The 22,436-nt window shown below is 48.0% G+C and overlaps 3 protein-coding genes across 3 annotated transcripts; 2 read left to right on the top strand and 1 right to left on the bottom strand.

Moving 5' to 3' along the window:
* Positions 1-2,977: 2,977 nt before the first annotated feature.
* On the top strand, positions 2,978-4,310 carry LOC122040363. Its single transcript, XM_042599682.1, has 2 exons — positions 2,978-3,353; positions 4,174-4,310. Exons 1-2 carry the CDS (start codon positions 2,978-2,980, stop codon positions 4,308-4,310), a joined length of 513 nt encoding a protein of 170 aa, XP_042455616.1.
* Positions 4,311-19,782: 15,472 nt separating this feature from the next.
* On the top strand, positions 19,783-20,491 carry LOC122040362 (early nodulin-like protein 1). The gene is made up of 2 exons (XM_042599681.1): positions 19,783-19,978; positions 20,064-20,491. Exons 1-2 carry the CDS (start codon positions 19,783-19,785, stop codon positions 20,489-20,491), a joined length of 624 nt encoding a protein of 207 aa, XP_042455615.1.
* Positions 19,966-21,961, bottom strand: LOC122040451 (pentatricopeptide repeat-containing protein At1g77170, mitochondrial-like). The gene has a single exon (XM_042599766.1). It carries the CDS (start codon positions 21,947-21,949, stop codon positions 20,567-20,569), a length of 1,383 nt encoding a protein of 460 aa, XP_042455700.1. The 5' UTR covers positions 21,950-21,961; the 3' UTR covers positions 19,966-20,566.
* Between the last annotated feature and the right edge of the window lie 475 nt (positions 21,962-22,436).

Raw genomic sequence — 22,436 nt, 5'->3', positions numbered from 1 at the left:
TTTGATCCCTCTCAACTTTCTTTTTGTGCCAAAGTCTTTTGGAATTAGCTCGTTTACTTTTTATTTATTTATTAGAAGTGGATAAGGTTATCCATGGTGAGCAAGCACATCAAGCAAAGAAGGAAACCCATGAAAGACTCTACGTCTCTTGCTTCCGTTGTTGGATTTTTGTTCCTTCACCCAATGAATTGATTGGAGAATCCCCACAAGGTCTTCCTTTGGAGTTAGTATATGATTTGTTGACATTGATTACTGATGTGTGAAGCTTTTGTTAAACTCTTCTTGATGTTAAAGATAATGCGAGAATGATTGATTGATTGATTGATTGATTGTTCACAGTTCATGTGTAGCTTAAAATTCAAGCTTTCCATTTTATTGTCGACATGCCTCATGTGTATGTGTAATGCAAGATTTTCATATTAATCTTTTAAGGGTTATTTTATTATTTATATATATAAAATAACGTGTTCTGTACTCAGGCAACAGCTGCGCGTAGCACACAGAGTATATATGCTGCGGACTCGTCCCTATGGACTTCATCTGCGACTTTATAATTTTTTTAAAAAATTGATATGCCATTTAAAAATTTACCCTTAGAGTTTGTGAATTGATCATAGTATTAAGAATAAAAAATTTAGATGCACGACGTGCGTGGTGTAAAATTTTTAAGATATTAAATCAATATATATATATATATATATATATATATATATATATATATATATATATATATATATATAGAGAGAAAGAGAGTTCCTCTGTTCGTAGCAATATCTGTAATTGAGTGTATGTCGGACATCTGGATTATTTTCAAGTGCCTCGTGAACTCAGTCGTGGAAGTTGTTGTTGATAGAGGAGCGTGCAACATAACGCTTCTTATATACATTGTGATAAAAAGATAAATACGTTCATCCCCAGCGCCCCGTCAACCCGTCCCAGGGTTAACACGGAGGTAGGGGTGTCAATTCGGGTGGGTCAGGTCGGGTTGAGTCAGGTTGAGTTTTTTTTTTTTAACCTAACTCGAACCCGACCTGAATCCGAGTTCAACCCAAAACACCTCAACCCGAACCCGAATCCAAACCCAAACCCAAACCCGAACCTGACCAACCTGATCAACCCGAACCCGACCCATATAACCCGAAAATCCGATTCAAAACGATTTTTTTGAGCTATTTTCCCTATAATTCTTCACTTTTATCTCAATACTTCATTATTATCATACAAACATGATATTAATATACATAAAAACATCTAAATTTTTAAAATAAAATTTGATTTAACCCCAAAAAAACCCACAAAACCCTATATTTAAGTCAACCCGGGTCAACCCGAACCCGACCCGACCCAACCCGAAACTTTTTTACTCTCCAACCCTCCAACTCGAACCCGACGCAAACCCGAAAATGCCCAACCCGAACTCGATTTTTTTCGGGTCGGGTTCATTTTTGGCACCCCTACACGGAGGAGGTAAATCACGGGCGGCTATTAACCTTTGGAATAGTGACTAGCACATAAGGGAGGTATTTATCTCGGCTTTGCCGAGATTCGAACCCAGACCTCATTGTGGCAACACCTCATGCGCTAGCCACTAGACCCATTCGAGGGGACAAAACTGTATCGGTAAACTTTTTAAAGTGACCGACATCACCGCCAAAACAACCCCTTATCAGAAACCCCCAAAGGGATTTTTGAGTGGACGACACCACTTAATTGATAAGAGCCTGCGTAGGGGGGTGCTCGAACCTGACACCTCAGTCAAAGGGTACAACATCATAACCAGAGCACTCCTGGTTCGGTTGTAACACTTCTTATATACATGCCGGATATGGTGGATGCCCCTCATGGGTGTCCAGCATGGACGACTAAGAGCTTGTGGTACACGTAGAGCGCTCGGAACATCACCCGGCTCCTCGCGTGTACTTAGTCACCCATGATGGGCATTTACAGGGGTGCACTCGGAGTAGGTCAATAGTAGTCGGATGCTCACAAGGAGGTCCGAAGCAAGTCAAGATGATTGAACGTTCGCGGGAAAGTTCAAAGCAGGTCAAGAGTGATCGGATGCTCGCAGAAAGACCTGGAATAAGTTAGGATGATCGAACGCTTGCAAAAAGGTCCGAACTATGTCAAGATAATTGGATGCTCACGGGAAGGCCTGAAATATGTCAAGAGTACTGATCGGATACTCACAAGGAGACCCCAAGTAGGTCAAGAGTGATCGGATTCTCATGAGGAGGTTTAGAGCAAATCAAGGTAACTAGATGCGGATACTTGTAAAGAGGCCAGAAGTAGATCAAGGGTGACCCAATGCTCATGGGGAGGTCCAGCTCCTGAGAGTAATTATGGTCCTTTGTTTGAGGAGAGAATTATTGTGGATTCAATTAAAATCCCACGTTGGAAATATTTAAAAAATATCATAGTTTAAAAGAATATATGATATCTCCATTAACATAAGCTCTTTTGAGTAGGCTCTAAAAGTAAAAACACGGATACTTAAGCCCACTTTAAATTTACCATTTTAAAAAAAAATTAAAAATTTTTGTCACTTAATATTATAACTCAATTTAGAAGCTAAATTTAATTGATATAACTGGAAAATTAAAAAAATAATAATAACCATTTTTTTTCAAAAAAAAAAACTGTAATGTCCACAACCTAACTTAATTGTATATTGATGAGAATATTTGGTTGAAAATTTCTAGAATAACAAAATTAGAAGCTATTGTTCACTTTTACGTATTCCAGTTTGTAGCTTAATAGTTGATGGTGCCGTGGAACCATCACATATTTTAATTCGCACGGCAAATCCAGGACAGATAATGCAGCATTTAATATTTAAATTTCCATGCAAATTCAACCAATCAGATACCGCCGCGTAGCCCGAGTAGATTCTACTATGGCCTATAAATGGCCGCTCCATCTCCGACGAGCGAAGGCTTCATTAATAAGTGGCCGGCCGGTCGGAAAACAGAGCATGGAAATGGGGGAGGAGTTGCACGAGTCCGACGTGATGTGGCCGGAGGCGGACGGCGGCGGCGAAGCGGCCGCGGCGAGCGATAACGAGGAGAGGGAGGTGACTTCGAGCCGGAAGACGGCGGCGGCGGAGGAGGAGGGATGGAGTCGACGTTGGGCGGCATCGTCCTCGCCGCCGGTGGGGATCCCGGGCGGCGGAAGCAGGATTAGGAAGGAAGGAGAAGATGGAGAGGCAGAGGAGGAGGAGTGGGAGCCGCCTCATGTGGTGGCGTCGCGGCGGTGGGCCGAGGCGGGGTTCTCCGGCGAGGGGCGGCGAAGGCTGAAGGGGCGGGAACTGAGGCACGTGCGGGACGCGGTGCTGCGCATGACCGGATTTTTTGAAGGCGAGTTGACGCGTGGCTGCACCGCGCCCATTGTTAATTACTTAATCAATTAATTAACGCGTGGAATATTCGAGAGGAGGATAACTCGAGCAAAAAGTCTTATCATTTCTTCGACTTAATAAAAAATAATGTGTATATTGTTTGCTTCAAAAACAATTGTTCATAAAAAACAACGGCATTAGGATTGGAAAAATCATTAAAAAAATCATCGGAGGAAATTATATATAATAATTGGCAGATAACAATTGTAACACGGTGGCTTTCCTTGTAAGGTGTATTATGTCATAGCGAATCAATAATTGGCTAATTTGCTACGCTACTGCGTCCAAGTTCCTACATGTATTTTTTATTGAGAAACTATGATAGGATGCATAATGGAGGACGTTGATAATATGATAGGCTAATAGTAATGATTATAGAGATTATGACAAGCAGTATAAAAAAAAAATCTAGAGACGTATATTTACATGAGTTCGGATCCTCTGTCCCGAACCCTCTCTGTCCTCATGTTCCACTACCGATCGGAAGATTCATATTACATCTCAAGGTATCATGGTATCTTTAAGATGTGTGCAGTATTCTTGTGATGTGTAAGGCATCCTTGAAATGTAATCTGGACCGTCCGATCGACAGTGGGACATGGGGACAGAGAGAATTCGGGACAGAGGATCCGAACTGATATCTACATGCATCTACTATCGTAGTACTATTCATCTTATTTCCATACTTTTGACTTAGTGTTGCTTCTAGCTTGAGTGTCGGAGGCTATGCACCAAGGACCTCTTCCTTGATTTTGACTCTAGTTTTCCTGTGTGCGCAGGCTCATGTTACCCCTCGGCGACCTTCACTCCCCTTGCTTTGCTTAAAGGTTCAGAATCTGCGACGTGTCCGCCAACCACAGATAAAAGTCTTCGTCTCGTAAAAGTGCTCACCCTTGTCATTGACTTCCCCATTTAACTTAGTTTCCTCTAAGATACTCAAAACAATATAGAATTTATAGATAATAATTCTATAAATATAAATATGCTCCACTTGGTTAATAAAGTCATCAATTAAATACAATATATTTGATGCACATCCTTTAATAAAATTATCAAATATCTTCATTCTTTTTAATGTGGGACTAAATATATACCACTGACTATTTTAACACCCATGACGTTAATGGTGGAGCCCGTCCGATTGTGGGCTTTGAGCGCCGATGCCAACTCTGTCATCGAAGAGTAATCTTCCCTTTTCGTATGTTATCATCTAGATTAACCTCCTCTTTTTGTCGATGTCGATGTCGATATTGATGTCGATGCTGATCCAGAGTAGTCTACTCTTTACCTTGACTTTCCATCTCGATTGAATTTTCCCACGTAAGGTTAAATATTACTAGTTGACGAAAAAAACAAAGCATATGATTTCTTTCAACTTTGATGACCGAAAAAATTTTGATTGATGTGATTTAAAACCTCACATCAGCACCAACTAGTTCTCCATGATAATAATTTTAGGATGATAATTTCCACCGAGAATTTTATATCGAATCTGAATGTATGAATGAGAGTGCGGAAAGATTTATTTTAATCCGATTAAATAAATAAATAAGTATGTATGAATATTTAGATATGGAGGTTTAATATAGTTCAATTATATTGTAGTAAATATTCGATTAAATAATATATATATTTTAAAAAGAAAATCTTTCGAAATTCACTTATAATTTTTATTAGTGTTTAATATTTTTTTTTATTGAATATGATTAAATTAAAAATAGATATTAGATAAAGATGATAGTTAATTGAAATAAAAAAATATATTAATACATATTTCTCTCTAAAACTCATTGAGGATGAGTCATGAATGTGTCGGAGGGAGTGTTGATGGGTGATCCTGTTTGAACCAAGGGTCAACGAACGCTGGGGATGTGGCGCTCTTTGCTGGGTCCTCGAGTGCTCCGGTGAACCTGTAGCAAAACCGAGCCGGGAGGGGTGTCCCGGCGACGACCCTCCGACGCTCAAGTCAGGCGAGGAATAACAAGAAGGTGGCCTCAAGATGAAGATTTTTCATACCTCCGGTGAAGAAATGGAGGCCTTATATAGACCTCCCGAAGAAGCCTGGGCGCACCAATCAAAGTAACCACCTGCCTTTGACCATGCGCAGGTATGGGTCTGTCAGAAGGGCCATGCCCAGATATGGATCTGTCAGGAAGATGTCCATGAGACCATACTGCTACTGTATCAACCTTTCCATGATGTGACGGCAAGGTCTTCCATCGTGCGATCTTGTGTACGGCCTAATCATCAGACATGCTTTAGCTGATATCTCATATCCCGAGCCGAGCGCATAGGCCGCTCGGCCCTTCGGTTTCAGCCGAGCGGAATCCCGCTCGGCCCTTCGATCCTCCTGCCTTGGCGTCAGAAACCCAAACCCCTGAATGGGTTATGTCTAGCTCCGCTCGGACTTACTCAGCTGCTCGGCGTGGCCATTAACCGCTTAGTCAGCCCTTCATCGGTCCTCAAGCTGAGACCCTTAGCTTCAGGAAATGGGTCCCCCATTCTTACCGCCGGATCACTTGCCTTCCCTTCAAGTCTAGTCGAAGGAGGCAGTGAGTCCGACTGACTGGACTATATGTGTCCGAGCGGGCGGTCGCCGCCTTTCCGTAGCTTATAATATCCCTGGAGCCGTTCGGCCCTTCTGTCAAATTCAGCCGTTCGGCTCTTCATTCCGGTTGTCTTGTCGCTCAACATGGATGTTTGCTTGTCTAGATCTTCTCGAAAATCACACAAATCTTCTCCATTAAGTCGAAGCATGCGCGGTATGGGCGCATTAATTGTGTCTGGCGACAGAGCGCCACGTGGCTCTTCTCGCGTGGCGGTGATGATCCGTACGATGGGACGCTGGTCATTTTGAAACGGACGGCTAGATGATGACTTCGTCTTCCGTGACCTGCATCCGACGGACGAGGCTGACCAGCCTCGTTCGTATAAAGCCCTCGTCTTCGCCTTTTACGCCGCATTCTCTGTTTCATCGCGTATTCTCCGTCGAAGGTGCCCGCTGCTGCTGCATCATTCCGGCCGTCCCAGCTCTCGCCTCTTGGTGGTCTTCGGCTCTTTGGTGATCCTTTCTGTCTACCTTCCCTCAGTAAGCTTCTCCCTTCCCTTACAAGGCCTTCCCAACTTATTCTGCCTCCTTTGTTCCCATTCCTTCGATTTCTCACTGTCTTTTCGCTCCTTCGAGATGGCAAGCTCCTCCGAACCCGCTGTTGGTGTTCACGGCCCTTGGTACCTGACCATGGAGAGTCGGTTTGATGAGGAGGGTGCTCGGCGCCTTGTTCGGACATATGGGATTCCCGATAACTATGAAATAGTTGTAGCCAACCCGACTGACCGGCCCCATGACCCCCCGATCGGCACCATTTATTTTTTTCTAGACCAATTCCAGGGCGGCCTTAGATTTCCTACCCATCCCTTTATTTTATAGGTTTGCAACTATTTTCGCATCCCGCTCGGCCAACTTGTGCCGAATTCCTTTAGGCTGCTGAGCGGGGTGGTCGTCCTCTTTAAACTGCACAGTATCCCTCTTGACCCCAAAATATTCCACTTCTTTTTCTACCCTAAACAATCCGAGTTGGGCACTTTCATTTTCCAGAGTAGAATAGGCTTTAAATTTTTTGATAATATGCCGACCTCCAACAAGCATTGGAAAGAATTTTTCTTCTACATCCGACTTCCCGAGCGGCCAGCCTTTCGAACCAAATGGCAAACCGCCGTGCCGACTCAGCCGGAGCTCGGCAAATTCAGAAGCAACCCGGCATATCTTCATGCGGCGAACTGGTTGTCCGGTCAGCGGTACAAGATAGACCAGTTGCTTCTCAAGGGGGTGTTGTATATTTTTGGGTTATCTCCCGTTCGGGCCAATCTTCCCTACCGCATGGGTAAGAGACTCTTTTACTCCCTTCACCTTTTTTATCTAACTGATTTTAATTTCTTCTATTGCAGCTGAAGTCATGTGGCGCTCCAAGGCTACCGCTCATTTGAAACTGAAGGCCGTGGAAATTGAGGCGGCCACCAAAAAGGAGCTCGCCGAGCGGGGTCTCATCCCCAGCCGCCCGGCAGATGCGGGAGAGGGGGGGGCGCAGTCCGCCCCTGAAACAGATGCTGCCCCATCCGCTTCAACAGAGGTTGAGGCGGATCCTGTTTCCTCAGCCCCCGCCGAGCTGGGGGTCCCTCAAGTCGGGGATCCACCGCTGGAAGTTCGGCGAAAGTGTCGAAGGGACTCCAGCCTTCCGCCGCCACAAGAGGGAGCACCACAGGTGCCGATCGGCGTAACTTCGCCTGCTCGCACGCCATCACAGATCGGGACTCCAGCGGCTTCGCCTACCGCACAGCCTTCCGGCTCTCCTCCCCGGACTCGTCGCCGCTTACGTCGGTTGGGCGAGACTTCCACCATAGGGGAGTCCTCACATCAGGCGGTCGCGACTGAAGAAGCGTCGGCCGGCCACCCTTCCATCAAGACTACCCTCCGATTCCCATCGGAGGAATATTTACTGTCAGCCGATCGGCCTTCGAGCCCTGTTCACGAAATAACCTTGACGGGTCCGCTCGCCAAGCTTTTTGAGGACGCCCAGATTCAGGTTGCCCTCATGACGCCCAAGCAGTTCGGCGATAACAATATGCAGCAGGCCACACAGGTAAATTCATCTTTCTTCATGTGCCAGGCTATTGTTTGATTCATGATTTTATTATTTCCTTACAGCGTTGGGCTGAGCAAATCGCCACCAGCCACCGGCTAGCCGAGCTGGAGGATCTCCTGGAAAAACTCCAAGTGTCGGGGGGTCCATCGGCCGAGCAGGAGAAACAAACCCTCGAGGCCGAACAGAAGAAGGCTGCCGATCTGGCTGCAGAGGTGGCCCGACTCGAAGACTTGGTGAAGAAGCGGGACGGGGACGTGAAGCGCGCCAGTGGCCGGAAAAGGCGGGCGATTGCTGATCTGGATAAAATGAAAGTTGAAGTCCGGACCCTAGATCAGCAATCTAAAAAGCTAGAGGCCGAGCTGAATGCCGAGCGGGAGATCCGTTCGGTAGAACGCACAAAAGCTGAGATGGACTTGAAGGCAGTCCAAGATTCCCTAATTGCCTCCCGGGCGGTGCTTAAAAGGTATAAGGAGGGAGAGCCGAGTCGCTTAGCAGCGGCGCGCCAAGAATATCTCCACTCGGAGCGGTTCGGCGCAAAATTCGGCGACAATGTCTCTTCTACATTCGCCGAAGCGGTCAAGGTCACCATGGCGTACCTGAAGAAGGGTGGCCACCTTCCCGAGGGAATGCATATTCCCGCCTCCGACCTGGCGGCCATGATTGATGACATCCCGGACGCCTTTTTTAATTTTGAAGACCCGGAGTGAGGCGAGTTCTTTCAAGTGCTTTTTGTATTTCATCCGCTCGGCGGATGCAAAAACTTTATTGTACGTGCCGTTCGGCCCCCTTATGTGCCTTGTATTTTTTGTTTGCCTTTCATTGCCCCTTTTTAATGCGTTGCTGCTTATTCGTATAATTTGTTGGGCTCCCCGGGTTTCCTACTAAACGACCGATCGGGTTAATCAATTGACTCGCTTCCTCAAAATCACTTAGCGCTTAACCATACTGTTTGCACTTAGCGCTTAACCATACCGTTTGCACTTAGCGCTTAACCATACTGTTTGCATTCAGTGCACGCGAAGTATTGGCAAACCGACGGCCGACCGGCATTAATCAATCTGGTACTGGTGAACAATCATGTGCTCGTCGGCGCGGATGTTTATAGCCGATCGGCGCGGCTCTCGATCTTTAACGACGGTGCTCGTCGGCACGGATGTTTATAGCCGATCGGCGCGGCTCTCGATCTTTAACGACGGTGCTCGTCGGCGCGGATGTTTATAGCCGATCGGCGCGGCTCACGATCTTTAACGACGGTGCTCGTCGGCGCGGATGTTTATAGCCGATCGGCGCGGCTCTCGATCTTTAACGACGGTGCTCGTCGGCGCGGATGTTTATAGCCGATCGGCGCGGCTCTCGATCTTTAACGACGGTGCTCGTCGGTCTGGATGTTTATAGCCGATCGGCGCGGTTCTCGATCTTTAACGCGGTGCTCGTCGGCGCGGATGTTTATAGCCGATCGGCGCGGCTCTCGATCTTTAACGGCGCTCGTCGGCGCGGATGTTTATAGCCGATCGGCGCGGCTCTCGATCTTTAACGACGGTGCTCGTCGGCGCGGATGTTTATAGCCGATCGGCGCGGCTCTCGATCTTTAACGACGGTGCTCGTCGGCGCGGATGTTTATAGTCGATCGGCGTGACTCTCGATCTTTAACGACGGTGCTCGTCGGCGCGGATGTTTATAGCCGATCGGCGCGGCTCTCGATCTTTAACGACGGTACTCGTCGGCGCAGATGTTTATAGCCGATCGGCGCGGCTCTCGATCTTTAACGACGGTGCTCGTCGGCGCGAATGTTTATAACCGATCGGCGCGGCTCTCGATCTTTAACGACGGTGCTCGTCGGCGCGGATGTTTATAGCCGATCGGTGCGGCTCTCGATCTTTAACGACGGTGCTCGTCGGCGCGGATGTTTATAGCCGATCGGCGCGGCTCTCGATCTTTAACGACGGTGCTCGTCGGCGCGGATGTTTATAGTCGATCGGCGCGGCTCTACGGTTTAACGTCTGGGCTAGACGGCCTTCAAGGCTAACTCCTTACCAGGTCGAGCGACCTTGGCCTTCATAACTTATCTCGCACTTGAACAGTCTTTGTGCCCGGCCGAACGGCATGGGTCATTTGCTTGCGAACCTAATCGGCTGGGAGGCCTTCACTTATTCGGGTGCTTGGCTCGGATAATCCATATGCCCCTTTTACCCAACTTGGAGAACGTACTCCTGGCCGAACGGCTCAGGGTCTGCTTCGAGCATTTTGGCTCGGATAATTTATCTCCATCCGGAAGGTACAGGGTCTTTGATCCTCGAGCGCTTGGCTCGACCCATTTACCTCCGGCTAAGCGGCTCGTGGCCTTCGCTTCTTGCCAATGCCTTATATTTGTTCTCTTGATTCTTCATTTCTGCATTTCCAGTATTAGTCGAAAAAAGTACATAGGATGATTTACATTGGCACACCTTTCACCCCGCCCGGTAAGGCTGGAGGTGGTTCGCGCTCCACGGCCTATCTAACTGCCGACCGTCCTCATCCTCCAAATAATACGCGCCCGAGCGGAGCTTTTCGATGATTTTGAAGGGACCTGCCCACGGAGCTTCAAGCTTGCCGACGTCGCCGACCGGCTTGACTTTCTTCCAGACAAGGTCGCCGACCTGGAATGATCGGGGGATGACGCGCCGGTTGTAGTTTTGCTTCATCCGTTGACGGTACGCCATCAGCCGAACGGATGCCTTGGCACGCTCTTCGTCGACCAAATCCAGCTCCATATTCCTCCGCTCGGCGTTGCCTTCATCATAACACTGGACCCGGATGGACTCAACGCCGACTTCAACCGGAATGACCGCTTCACCTCCGTACACCAGATGAAAAGGTGTAACGCTCGTTCCTTCCTTAGGAGTTGTTCGGATGGCCCATAAAACGCTCGGCACTTCATCTGGCCAACTTCCTCCCAAGTGGTCGAGCCGAGCGCGCAGAATACGGAGAATTTCCCGGTTGGCCACTTCAGCTTGACCGTTGCTCTGAGGATAGGCCACGGATGTGAAATGTTGCTCAATGCCATAGCTCTTGCACCAATCCTCTAACATCTTCCCTGTGAAGTCGGACACTAGTCGACGAGGGATGCCGAAACGACAAATGATGTGTTGCCAGATGAATTTTTTAACCATTTGTTCAGTGATCTTTGCCAGCGGCTCGGCCTCCACCCATTTGGAGAAATAGTCGACCGCCACTAGTAAAAATTTCCTCTGTCCGGACGCCATCGGAAATGGACCGACAATATCCATTCCTCATTGGTCGAACGGGCATGAAACGCTTGACGCCTTCATTTCTTCGGCCGGTCGGTGGGAGAAGTTGTGATACTTCTGGCATGAAAGACAGGTAGATACTGTCCGAGCGGTGTCTGTTTGTAAAGTTGGCCAAAAGTATCCGGCCAAGAGGATCTTCTTGACCAATGAGCGCCCGCCCGGATGACCCCCGCATGATCGTTGATGTACTTCCTGGAGGATGTAAGCTGAGTCCTCCGAGCTTACACATTTCAGCAACGGGCGCGAGAAAGCTTTCTTGTAAAGCTGATATCCGATGAGTGTAAACCGACTGGCTCTTCTTCTGAGGAGCCGGGCTGCATATTCATCGGAGGGTGTGGTGCCCGAACGGAGAAATTCTATAATAGGTGTCCTCCAGTCGCTTGGAAACGTGAGGCCTTGCATCCGATCAACGTACGCCACCAGCAGTACTTTTTCAATTGGTTGCTGAATGGCAACTGGTGTTATTGAACTCGCGAGTTTGGCTAACTCGTCTGCTACCTGGTTCTCCGTTCGGGGGATCTTCTGTATAAGAACCTCTCGGAAAGTAGCTTTGAGTTTTTCAAAGGCCTCAACGTAGAGTTTAAGCCGAACACTATTGATTTCAAAGGTGCCAGAAAGTTGTTGAGCGGCTAATTGTGAATCCGAATAGAGAGTCACCCGACCGACGCCCACATGCCGGGTTGCCTGCAATCCGGCTATGAGGGCCTCATACTCTGCTTCGTTGTTGGTAGCTTTGTAATCCAGCCGGACGGATAGGTGCATCTTCTCTTCTTGAGGTGAGAGCAACAATATTCCAATCCCGCTTCCGAGCCGAGTAGAGGACCCATCCACATATATTCTCCACATACCTTCCGGCTCTGGCCTTTGCACTTCGGTCACAAAATCAGCCAGGGATTGGGCTTTGATCGCCGAGCGGGGTTGATATTGGATGTCAAATTCACTTAATTCTGTCGTCCACTTGATGAGCCGTTCGGACGCTTCTGGATTTAACAGTACTCTTCCGAGTGGACTGTTCGTCCGGACAATGATGGTGTGAGCCAAAAAATACGGTCGAAGGCGCCGAGCGGCTAGAACCAAAGCAAAGGCCAACTTCTCGAGCCTGGTGTAACGAGATTCAGCATCTTTTAAAATGTGGCTTAGAAAATACGCCGCTTGCCCTCACAAGTGCTGAGCCTACAGCATGCTCAGTTGACGACAAATAAATATAAAGTGACTCACCCCCGATCGGCTTGGCTAGCACTGGCAGAGAATTAAGATATGTCTTCAATTCTCTGAAAGCTCGGTCACAGTCTTCATCCCACTGGAATTTAGTAGCCTTGCGCAGGATCTTGAAGAATGGAAGGCTCCGGTCGGTGGTTTTGGAGATGAATCTGGACAAAGCAGTTATCCGACCGGTCAACCGCTGCACTTCCCTTGTGTTTCTGGGAGGAAGCATGTCTTGCAGAGCTTTCACCTTGCTGGGGTTGGCTTCAATTCCCCGCTCGGTCACTATATATCCCAAGAAACGCCCTCCTTTTGCTCCGAAGAGGCACTTTTGGGGATTTAGCTTGACTCCATATTTGCGAAGCGTTCGGAAGGTTTCTTCCATGTCCTCGAAGAGATCGGCCGCTCGGACGGATTTGATAAGAATGTCGTCCACATAGACTTCCAGATTACGCCCGATCTGCTCCTTGAACACCTTGTTCATCAAGCGTTGATAGGTGGCCCCGGCATTTTTCAATCCGAACGGCATCATATTATAGCAATATGTGCCGTCGGCCGTTACGAAGCTTACTTTTTCTTGATCTTCCGGGGCGAGCGGCACTTGATGATATCCTTGATAGGCGTCAAGCATGCAAATTAATTCGCAGCCGGCCGTAGAGTCCACCAGCTGATCTATCCGGGGCAGAGGATAGAAGTCCTTGGGGCATGCTTTGTTCAAATCCCGAAAGTCGATGCAGACTCTCCACTTGCCGCCCGGCTTGGAGACCAATACCACGTTGACCAGCCAGCTCGGGAACTGCACTTCTCGTATGTGGCCGGTCTCCAGAAGTTTCTCTACTTCCGCCCGGATGATGGCATTCTGCTCTGCACTGAAATCCCTTTTTCTCTGCTTCACTGGCCGAGCGTCCGGTCGGACATGCAATTCATGCTGCGCCAGGCTCGACGAAATTCCGGGCAACTCATGTGTCGACCAGACGAAGACATCATGATTTCGTTGGAGACATTGGATCAGTTCCTTCTTCTGCTCCTCCTCCAGATCAGAGGCGATAAAAGTTGTAGCCTCCGATCGGGTCGGGTGAATCTGTACTTCCTCTTTTTCTTCATAAATTAAAGAGGGCGGCTTTTCAGTGATGACATTTACCTCGATTCGGGGTGCCTTCCGAGCAGAGTTGGATTCTGCTCGGACCATCTCGATATAGCATCGCCGAGCTGCTAACTGATCACCCCGTACTTCTCCCACTTTGTCTTCGACGGGGAACTTCATCTTCTGATGGAAGGTGGAGACGACCGCCCGGAACTCACTGAGCGCCGGTCGTCCTAAAATGACGTTGTATGATGAGGGAGAGTCCACCACCACGAAATTTGCTGTTCGCGTCCTCCTGAGCGGCTCTTCTCCCAATGAGATAGCCAGCCGTATTTGTCCGACCGGCTGCACTTCGTTACCCGTGAACCCATAGACCGGCGTTATCATGGGCAGCAACTCGGCTCGATCAATTTGCAGCTGATCGAACGCCTTCTTGAATATAATGTTGACCGAGCTCCCTGTGTCAACAAATACGCGATGAATAGTGTAATTTGCTATTACCGCTTTGATGAGCAGAGCGTCGTCGTGGGGCACGTCTACTCCTTCTAAGTCTCCGGGCCCGAAAGTGATTTCCGGTCCACTTGCCCGCTCTTGGCTACAACCAACTGTGTGGATCTGTAGCTGCCGGACGCCCGCCTTTCTGGCTCGGTTGGAGTCTCCTCCGGTCGGCCCGCCAGCAATAACGTTGATCTCACCCCGGGAAGTATTGCTTCTGTTTTCCTCTTCCCGAGCGGACGGTCGTGACCGTTCTCTGGACGCCCGGCGATTCTCCTGTCTCGGAGATCGGTGCCGATCGGGTGTCTGTTGATGTCGCCTTTCGGTGCGGGTCCGGTCAGCTTCATGGGTCCTTTGTCTCCTGTCGATGGGAGGAGACCGTCGTTCGGCATTCCTGGGAACGGGATTGGCCACGAAGGGAAGACTTCGACAATCCTTCGTGTTGTGCGTATTCGTCTGGTGGAAGGAGCAGAACATAGGGGTCCACCTCTTCTTTGGCTTGGGCCGAGCGGCAGCCACTTCTTGTACGTGCGACCTGGCGTGGGGGGATCGGATTGCTTCAGCTTTCGGTCCTCTAGGTGGCTGCTGAGCGGCGTGCTGTTTCCGCTCGGCATGAATAGGTGCCCGCTCGGTGGGAGTTTCCTTTTTCCGGGCGGCTTGTGCTTCTTCCATGTTTATGTATTCGTTGGCCCGATGTAGCATATGATCATAATCTCGGGGCGGCTTTCGGATGAGCGACCGGAAGAAGTCCCCATCCACAAGGCCCTGAGTGAAGGCATTCATCATCGTCTCCGATGTGGCCGTTGGGATATCCATCGCCACTTGGTTGAATCGCTGGATGTAGGCTCGAAGCGATTCTCTCGACTCTTGCTTGATGGCAAACAAGCTGACACTTGTCTTCTGATAACGCCGACTGCTAGCGAAGTGGTGGAGGAAGGCCGTTCGGAAGTCCTTGAAGCTAGTAATGGATCCGTCCGGCAACCTCCGAAACCACCGTTGAGCCGATCCCGAGAGAGTTGTAAGGAAGACGCGGCACTTTACTCCATCTGTATATTGATGGAGCGTAGCCGTGTTATCAAACTTACCCAGATGATCATCCGGGTCCGTTGTTCCGTTGTACTCGCCGATCGTCGGAGGCACGTAGTGCTTGGGTAGAGGGTCTCGTAGAATAGCCTCTGAGAATTGACGATTGATCCGCTAGGGAGATGAGTCCGCTCGGGGAGCTTTCCCCTTCCTGTCATCCCGCCTTGGCATTTCGTCTGAAGAAGAGCCTCTATCTCTTCGAGCTGGTGCGGCTTCAGGGGTGCGAAATAAGGCCCGATGGAATGCGACGGTGGCTTGAGGTGCTTCCGCTCGGCCACCAGACGCAGATGTTGCTTGTTGCTCTGGCCGTTCGGCTGATGCTTTTTGTTTTTGCTCCATAAGTTTGGTGGCCCTCATCTCGACTAGAGCATCGAGTTCTTCTGTTGAAAGTGTCACGGTGTGTTGTCGCCCAGCCTCGTCCATTGTTCTTGTTCGAATGCAGGTGCGTTCCCACAGACGGCGCCAATTTGATCCTGTTCGACCCAAGGGTCAACGAACGCTGGGGATGCGGCGCTCCTTGCTGGGTCCTCGAGTGCTCCGGTGAACCTACAGCAAAACCGAGCCGGGAGGGGTGTCCCGGCGACGGCCCTCCGACGCTCAAGTCAGGCGAGGAATAACAAGAAGGTGGCCTCAAGATGAAGATTTTTCATACCTCCGGTGAAGAAATGGAGGCCTTATATAGACCTCCCGAAGAAGCCTGGGCGCACCAATCAAAGTAACCACCTGCCTTTGACCATGCCCAGGTATGGGTCTGTCAGAAGGGCCATGCCCAGATATGGATCTGTCAGGAAGATGTCCATGAGGCCATACTGCTACTGTATCAACCTTTCCATGATGTGACGGCAAGGTCTTCCTGTTAGAGTGTATACTAAAAGCCAAGCTTTTGGTATAAACATTTATCTAGAAATAAGAATCACATTGGTCAAATGTCTACATTTGTGATAAATGTAGTTGTTCAATTAATTTATATTGTAGATAACATAGTGTGTGGTGTCACACACAGAGGATCATGTTATCAGTACCTTATAAATTATAAACAGTAGCTCACGACCAAAATGGAAAGGAACAAACCATTAGAAGGTCGTAGTGTAATTAGGTATCAGTTTATCTTGACTGTATAATTACACTAGTACACTTAGAGTGTATTGAGTAGGACCATTTGAGGTCGTTTCTTTTATACTGATTTTATAAAGAAACAAAGACCTCGGTTATTATGGAAGTGTGTGCTCTTAACCCTGATATAATAACAAGCACATATATTTGATATTTATTTCTTTAATTTATCAATGGGTGAGATTTAGTTCGATGAATCAATAAACCCGATAAGTTGGGAAATGGTATCACTTATAGTGTGTGTTGTTGATTATAGAAGGAAACTGTGTCCTAGAGATACTAGGTTGATAATGTCCCCAAGAGGAGCTCATAAGGATTGTCATGTTAAACCTGCGGTGGACTTAGTCCGACATGGCGATAAGGTTGAGTGGTACTACTCTTGGACTTAGATATTAATTAAATGAGTTGTCGGTAACTCACTTAATTAGTGGACATTATATCTTAAACATAGGAGACTAACACACTCATAATAAGAAGGAGCCCAAAATGTAATTTGGGATTGGTGCGGTAGTTCAATGATAGTTCTCTAGTGGAATGAATTATCATTGATAAAATTAAGTTGTGTGTTCGGGGCGAACACGGGATGCTTAATTTTATCGGGAGACCAAAACCAATTCCTCCTCTCGGTCCCTATCGTAGCCTCTTATTTATAGAGTTCTATACCCACCTATACCCACCTTCTAAACCTACCCAATAGGGGCCGGCCAAGCTAGCTTGGGAACAAGCTAGGGCCGGCCTAGGTATAAAATTGGGTGGCCGGCCCTAGCTTGAACCCAAGCTAGTAGGGCCGGCCAAAATAAATTAAAAAAGAAATTTAATTTTAATTTTTATTATTATGTGGAAGATATAATTTAAAGAGAATTAAAATTAAAATATCTCTCTTGTAATAGATCTACAAAAGATTAAAGAAAAAGATTAGATCTCTTTCCTTATTTGTAGATTGTAGAGATATTTTATTTTCTCTTTAAATATTATCCACATGTTGATAAAATTAAAATTATAGAAATTTCCTTTTTATCAACCATGAAGGGATTTTGAAGAGAAATTAAATTTACAAGAACAAATAAGGAAATTTTTGTTGATTGAAAAATTTTCTTCTCTTTAAATTGTGGCCGGCCATATGAATTTAATGGGGAGTTTTTATTTTATTAATTCCTCATTAATTCATATTAAGGAAAGCTATTGATATTATTTTTAATAAGTTTCCTTAATTGTCAAGGCCAAGGATTATAAAAGAGGGGGTTAAGGTGCCTTGAAGAGAGACAATATTTTTATTTTTCTCTCCCTCTTTTCTTCTTCTTGTGGCCGGCCCTAGGCTTTCTTCTTTCTTCTCTTTTGGTGGCCGAACCATACATCTCTTGGAGCTCTTGTTGGTGGCCGGACCTAGGAAGGAGAAGAAGAAGAGGAGGAAGCCTCATCTTGAAGATCCTTTGGAGCATTGGTGGTGATCAAGTTCTTCTTCCTTGGAGGTGGTTCTTCTTGTGGCCGAACCTTGCTTGGAGAAGAAGAAGGTGCGTGGTGGTTCTCATCTCGGAAGATCGTCGCCCACACGACGTCCGGGATAAGAAGAGGAATACGGTAGAAGATCAAGAGGTTTTTCTACAAGGTATAACTAGTAATTTCTATTTCCGCATCATGCTAGTTATTTTTGGAAATAATACCAAATACAAGAGGCTTACGTTCTAGTGTTTCGAATATGGTTTTTCGAAGTTGTGTTCTTTTGTTTCTTTCTTTTCCTTGTGATTTGATTGTTCTCTTTGGTTAACCTAAAGTTATTTTAGGAAATTAAATATTAGCTTTCTATTAAAGGTTTTGTCTAGTCGGTGGTGGTTGCTCCCATATCCAAGAAGGTCATGTGCCTCGCCACGTCAGTACTGGGAACCTTTTATGGAAATTAATATTTAATGGAATTAATAACTTAAGGAGACTTGGGTCAAACGTGTTAAGTTCCGCAGGAGATCCAAGTCAAAACCTAAAAGAACAAATAGATTAAGTTTTGGATCAAACGTGTAAAGTTCCGCAGGCGATTCAAAAATTTAATTTAAAAGAACACATGGTAGCTAGGAAAAGGTTCAGGCCTTTGTACAAAATTTTTGTACAGTGGAACCTATAGGTTTTCCGAGTAGCAACCAACACTTCCATCGTGCGATCTTGTGTACGGCCTAATCATCAGACATGCTTTAGGTGATATCCCATATCCCGAGCCGAGCGCATAGGCCGCTCGGCCCCCTTTGTACCCTCGCCCTTATCTTGGCCGAACGGACTACCCGCTCGGCCCTTCGGTTCCAGCCGAGCGGAATCCCGCTCGGCCCTTCGATCCTCCTGCCTTGGCGTCGGAAACCCAAACCCCTGGATGGGTTATGTCTAGCTCCGCTCGGACTTACTCAGCTGCTCGGCGTGATCATTAACCGCTTAGTCAGCCCTTCATCGGTCCTCAAGCTGAGACCCTTCAGGAAATGGGTCCCCCATTCTTACCGCCGGATCAATGGGTATTTCAGATTCTCTGTCTCTAAATTTTTTTATCCCCGTATCCCCTTATCGATCGGACGGATCAGATTACATCTCAAAGATGTCTTGCACATCACGAGGATACTGCACACATCTTAAAGATGTCATGATGCCTTGAGATGTAATCTGATCTGTCCGATCGGCAGGGGACACGGGGACAGAGAAATTTATGGACAGAGGATCTGAACGGGTTGATGGGTCCCATGAATCACCACCACTTGGAGATTACTGTACTTCTGGAGAAGAAGAAAAGTGTGGGATAAGAGAGTTAGAATGGAGGTCCCGGAGTCCTCAAATAGTCATTCAGACACTAATTAATCGAGAGAAGTGAAATACTCCTACTCATAAGTCTTGACCGAGACTCTCGCTTAAAGGTCTCGATCGAGAGAGACTCGATCAGAGTACGTAGCCGATCGGGGGTTAGAGGGAGCATCTATGATTTCTTTCAACTTTGATGTCCAAAAATTTTTGATTGATGTGATTTAAAGCCTCACATCCGCACCAACTAATTCTCTATGCACATGAATCTTAATTGCATCCAAACTTGTCAAAAATCTTAATTACATTTTGTCAAATCCAACCACCAAATTTCCATAAAAAGCAAAAGTTGCACCCCATCTCCCAATTGGTACACTAAAGGCCCAAATGGCCCAATCAGCCCAGATGCATCGACAAATTAGGAAAAAAAATCTCCTTTTAAAAATCATCAAATTAATTGACATTAATTAATAAACCAGCTCAACGGGAAAAAAGAAAGATGAAAAATATCAATTAATGCGTTGCATTTAACCGCAATCATTCGCCGTCCGTTTTTCTTTTTCCTCCACGTGTCTTCCATCGGTCCGTCCACTTTTTTACGTTACGGAAATCGTTGGCCATGGTCTCAACGGTAACTTCTTCCTATTTAAGACTGTTTTCTGTGTATCGTTCCACTCTGCCTTGCTCTGTTCTTCGAAGGAGAGGAGTCAGAGAACAATGGAGGTTCCATCTCTTTCTGCTAATGGATTTCCTCTGCAGCTTCTCGTAGTTGCTCTGGTTTTGCTGGCGATGATGGACTTGATTCGGGGTTACGACTTCTACGCCGGCGGCAGAGATGGCTGGGTGCTGCATCCCTCTGAGAGTTACAGCCATTGGGCCGAGAGAAACAGGTTTCAAGTCAGTGATTCCATCGGTTCGTGATCTTCCATTGCTAATTTTCCGGATCAGATCGAGAGTTCTAAACTGGTGATTAGTAAATTCTAGATTTTATGTTACAGTTTTCGCGTACGAGAAGGGGAAGGACTCTGTTTTGATGGTGCCGGAGCATGATTTCTACTCCTGCAACTTGAGCAGACCCTTACTGTGGCTCGACGGAGGCAATGACCGATTTGCGTTCAACCACTCCGGGTTGTTCTTCTTCGTGAGCGGCGCTCCGGGAAAGTGCGAGCTGGGGCAGAAGCTGGAGGTGGTGGTCATGGCCATCCGGCACTGGCCGCCTCCGCCACACTCAACCCCTTGTCCCGCGCCAAAAGCACCGCCTCCTTTGTCAGTGACTCCGCCGCCTGTTCCGGATGCCTTTGGCAGTTGGACATCGCCTGCGCCAGCACCGGCCCAGCTACCTGCAACTTCCGACGCTGCTGCGATCAGCTCTCTCGGAATAGTAATTGCTATTACCCAATTTGTGCTTCTGATTCAAATTCTGTAGTCGCCATTGCATCATGCTTCGCCGATTGATTGTAATAATAAGAAGGAATAAGATGACCACACTACATATTTCATCTTATGTTAATGAAGAACTGTAGCCTGGGGCCTTAGCAACTCTTCTATCCTTCATCAGTTTTCGAATTCTCTCCACTTCCCTCCAGTTCTTTGCCTCTGCATAAATATTTGACAGCACTACGTAAACGCCGTCGTTCCAAGGCTCCAGGTCCAGCAAATTCTTCGCCGCCCACTCTCCAACCTCGACGTTAGCATGCTTCTCGCACGCGCCCAAGAGCGATCCCCAAACCACTGAGTTCGCTTCCATTGGCATCGTCTCCACTACGGTTCTCGCCTGCTCGAGCTGCCCCAGCTTGCCCAGCATATCCACAATGCAACCGTAATGGGCTACGGTGGGAACTAGATTGAATTCCTTGGTCATTGCTTCCAAGTAGTTCATGCCCTCGTCCACCAGACCACCGTGGGCGCAGGCGCTCAGCACCGCGACAAAGGTCACCTTGTTCGGTCGCACTCCGTCCAGCTGCATTTCTTGGAAGAGGTCCAGAGCGGTAGATTCTTCCCCTTGCACTGCCAGGCTCATTATCATGGATGTCCAAGATGAAACATCTCTCCTTGACATTCTAACGAACACCTTGCGGGCGAGGTCAGTCCGGCCGCATTTAGCATACATATCGATCAAAGAATTCGATAGCGTGACCTCCAACCTCCCTGAGCGGCCGGCCTGCAGAAGGCACTTGTGCACTTGTTCGGCCAGATCGATGTCGCCTAGCCCCCCGCAGGCAGAAGCCAAGCTGACCATCGTCACGTCGTCGGGCACCAGCCCGCTTCTCCGTAGCTCCACGAACGCATTCATGGCTTCCCTCAGTCGGCCGCCCTGCGTGAGGCCACTTATGATGGCATTCCAAGAACCGAGCTTTCTGTGCGCACTTTGGTCGAACACCTTCGCCGCCGAGCCAAAAAGTCCGGCCTTGGCGTAGAGGCTGATGAGACCGCTCTCGGTGAACTCATGGCAGGCCAATCCGAGCTTGAAGGCGGTGCAGTGGAGCTGAACCCCGGACGCGAACGCAAAGAGGAGCGCGGCGGCCTTGACGGCGAGAGGGAGCGTGTAGCGGTCCCGAGTTGCGCCGGAACGGCACATCTGGGCGTAGAGTGAGAGGGACGCGCGGGGGCGGCCGAGGCGGAGGTAACAGCGGATGAGGGCGTTCCAGTGGAAGGATGCGCGGAGGAGATGGAAGCGGAGGACATGGGCATGCGTCCGCGCCAGATCACGGTGGTCAGCGCAAGCCTCGAGACGGGTGGCCACCATCGTCGCGGGATCTCCAAGGCATTGCTCGGAGGAGGAGGAGGAGGAGGAGGGAGGTGACGGAATAAAAGGGGCGGAGAAGGCGACGTTGGATTCGGCGGCGGTGGCGGCGGCGGCGAAGAGAGGGCCGAGCGGGCGCATAACGCAGCGTTGTGTACATTTGGGAAATTTTCTCAATTGAATTAATAGACATTAAAAAAAAATAATATATTCCATCGTCTTGTTCAATCTGCACCGTCGATTTGATCGTCCCGCTCAATTTGATCAGCTCCTTCGATTCAAGGCCCGATTCAATCGACTTAACTCTACTAATCGAACAATTGGCTTCATCTCCGCTCTGTCCTACCGACTGAACACTCAGCTCCTCCCCACTTGGCTCCGTCGACTGAACACTTAACTCCTCTCCACTCGGTTTGACTGACCGGACTTTCAATTCTATCCCACTCGATCAGATCAACTTCATCGATCCTATGTTTTTGTACTTGACGGGCCATGTCTTTTGGCCAATTGTCCCTATTTGTGTGTTGCCATAATGCAAGGGTTGAGATAGCATGTGAACTGGTGTAGCACATGGGATAACACGTAGGTTGTCAGAACATGTGAAATAGTATAATTGTACCTATACATA

The sequence above is a fragment of the Zingiber officinale genome, chromosome 2A (genome assembly GCF_018446385.1).
Source record: "Zingiber officinale cultivar Zhangliang chromosome 2A, Zo_v1.1, whole genome shotgun sequence".
NCBI lineage: Eukaryota > Viridiplantae > Streptophyta > Magnoliopsida > Zingiberales > Zingiberaceae > Zingiber > Zingiber officinale.
Note: the sequence above shows the minus strand (reverse complement) of the source record. Positions and strands in the feature narration are given on the sequence as shown.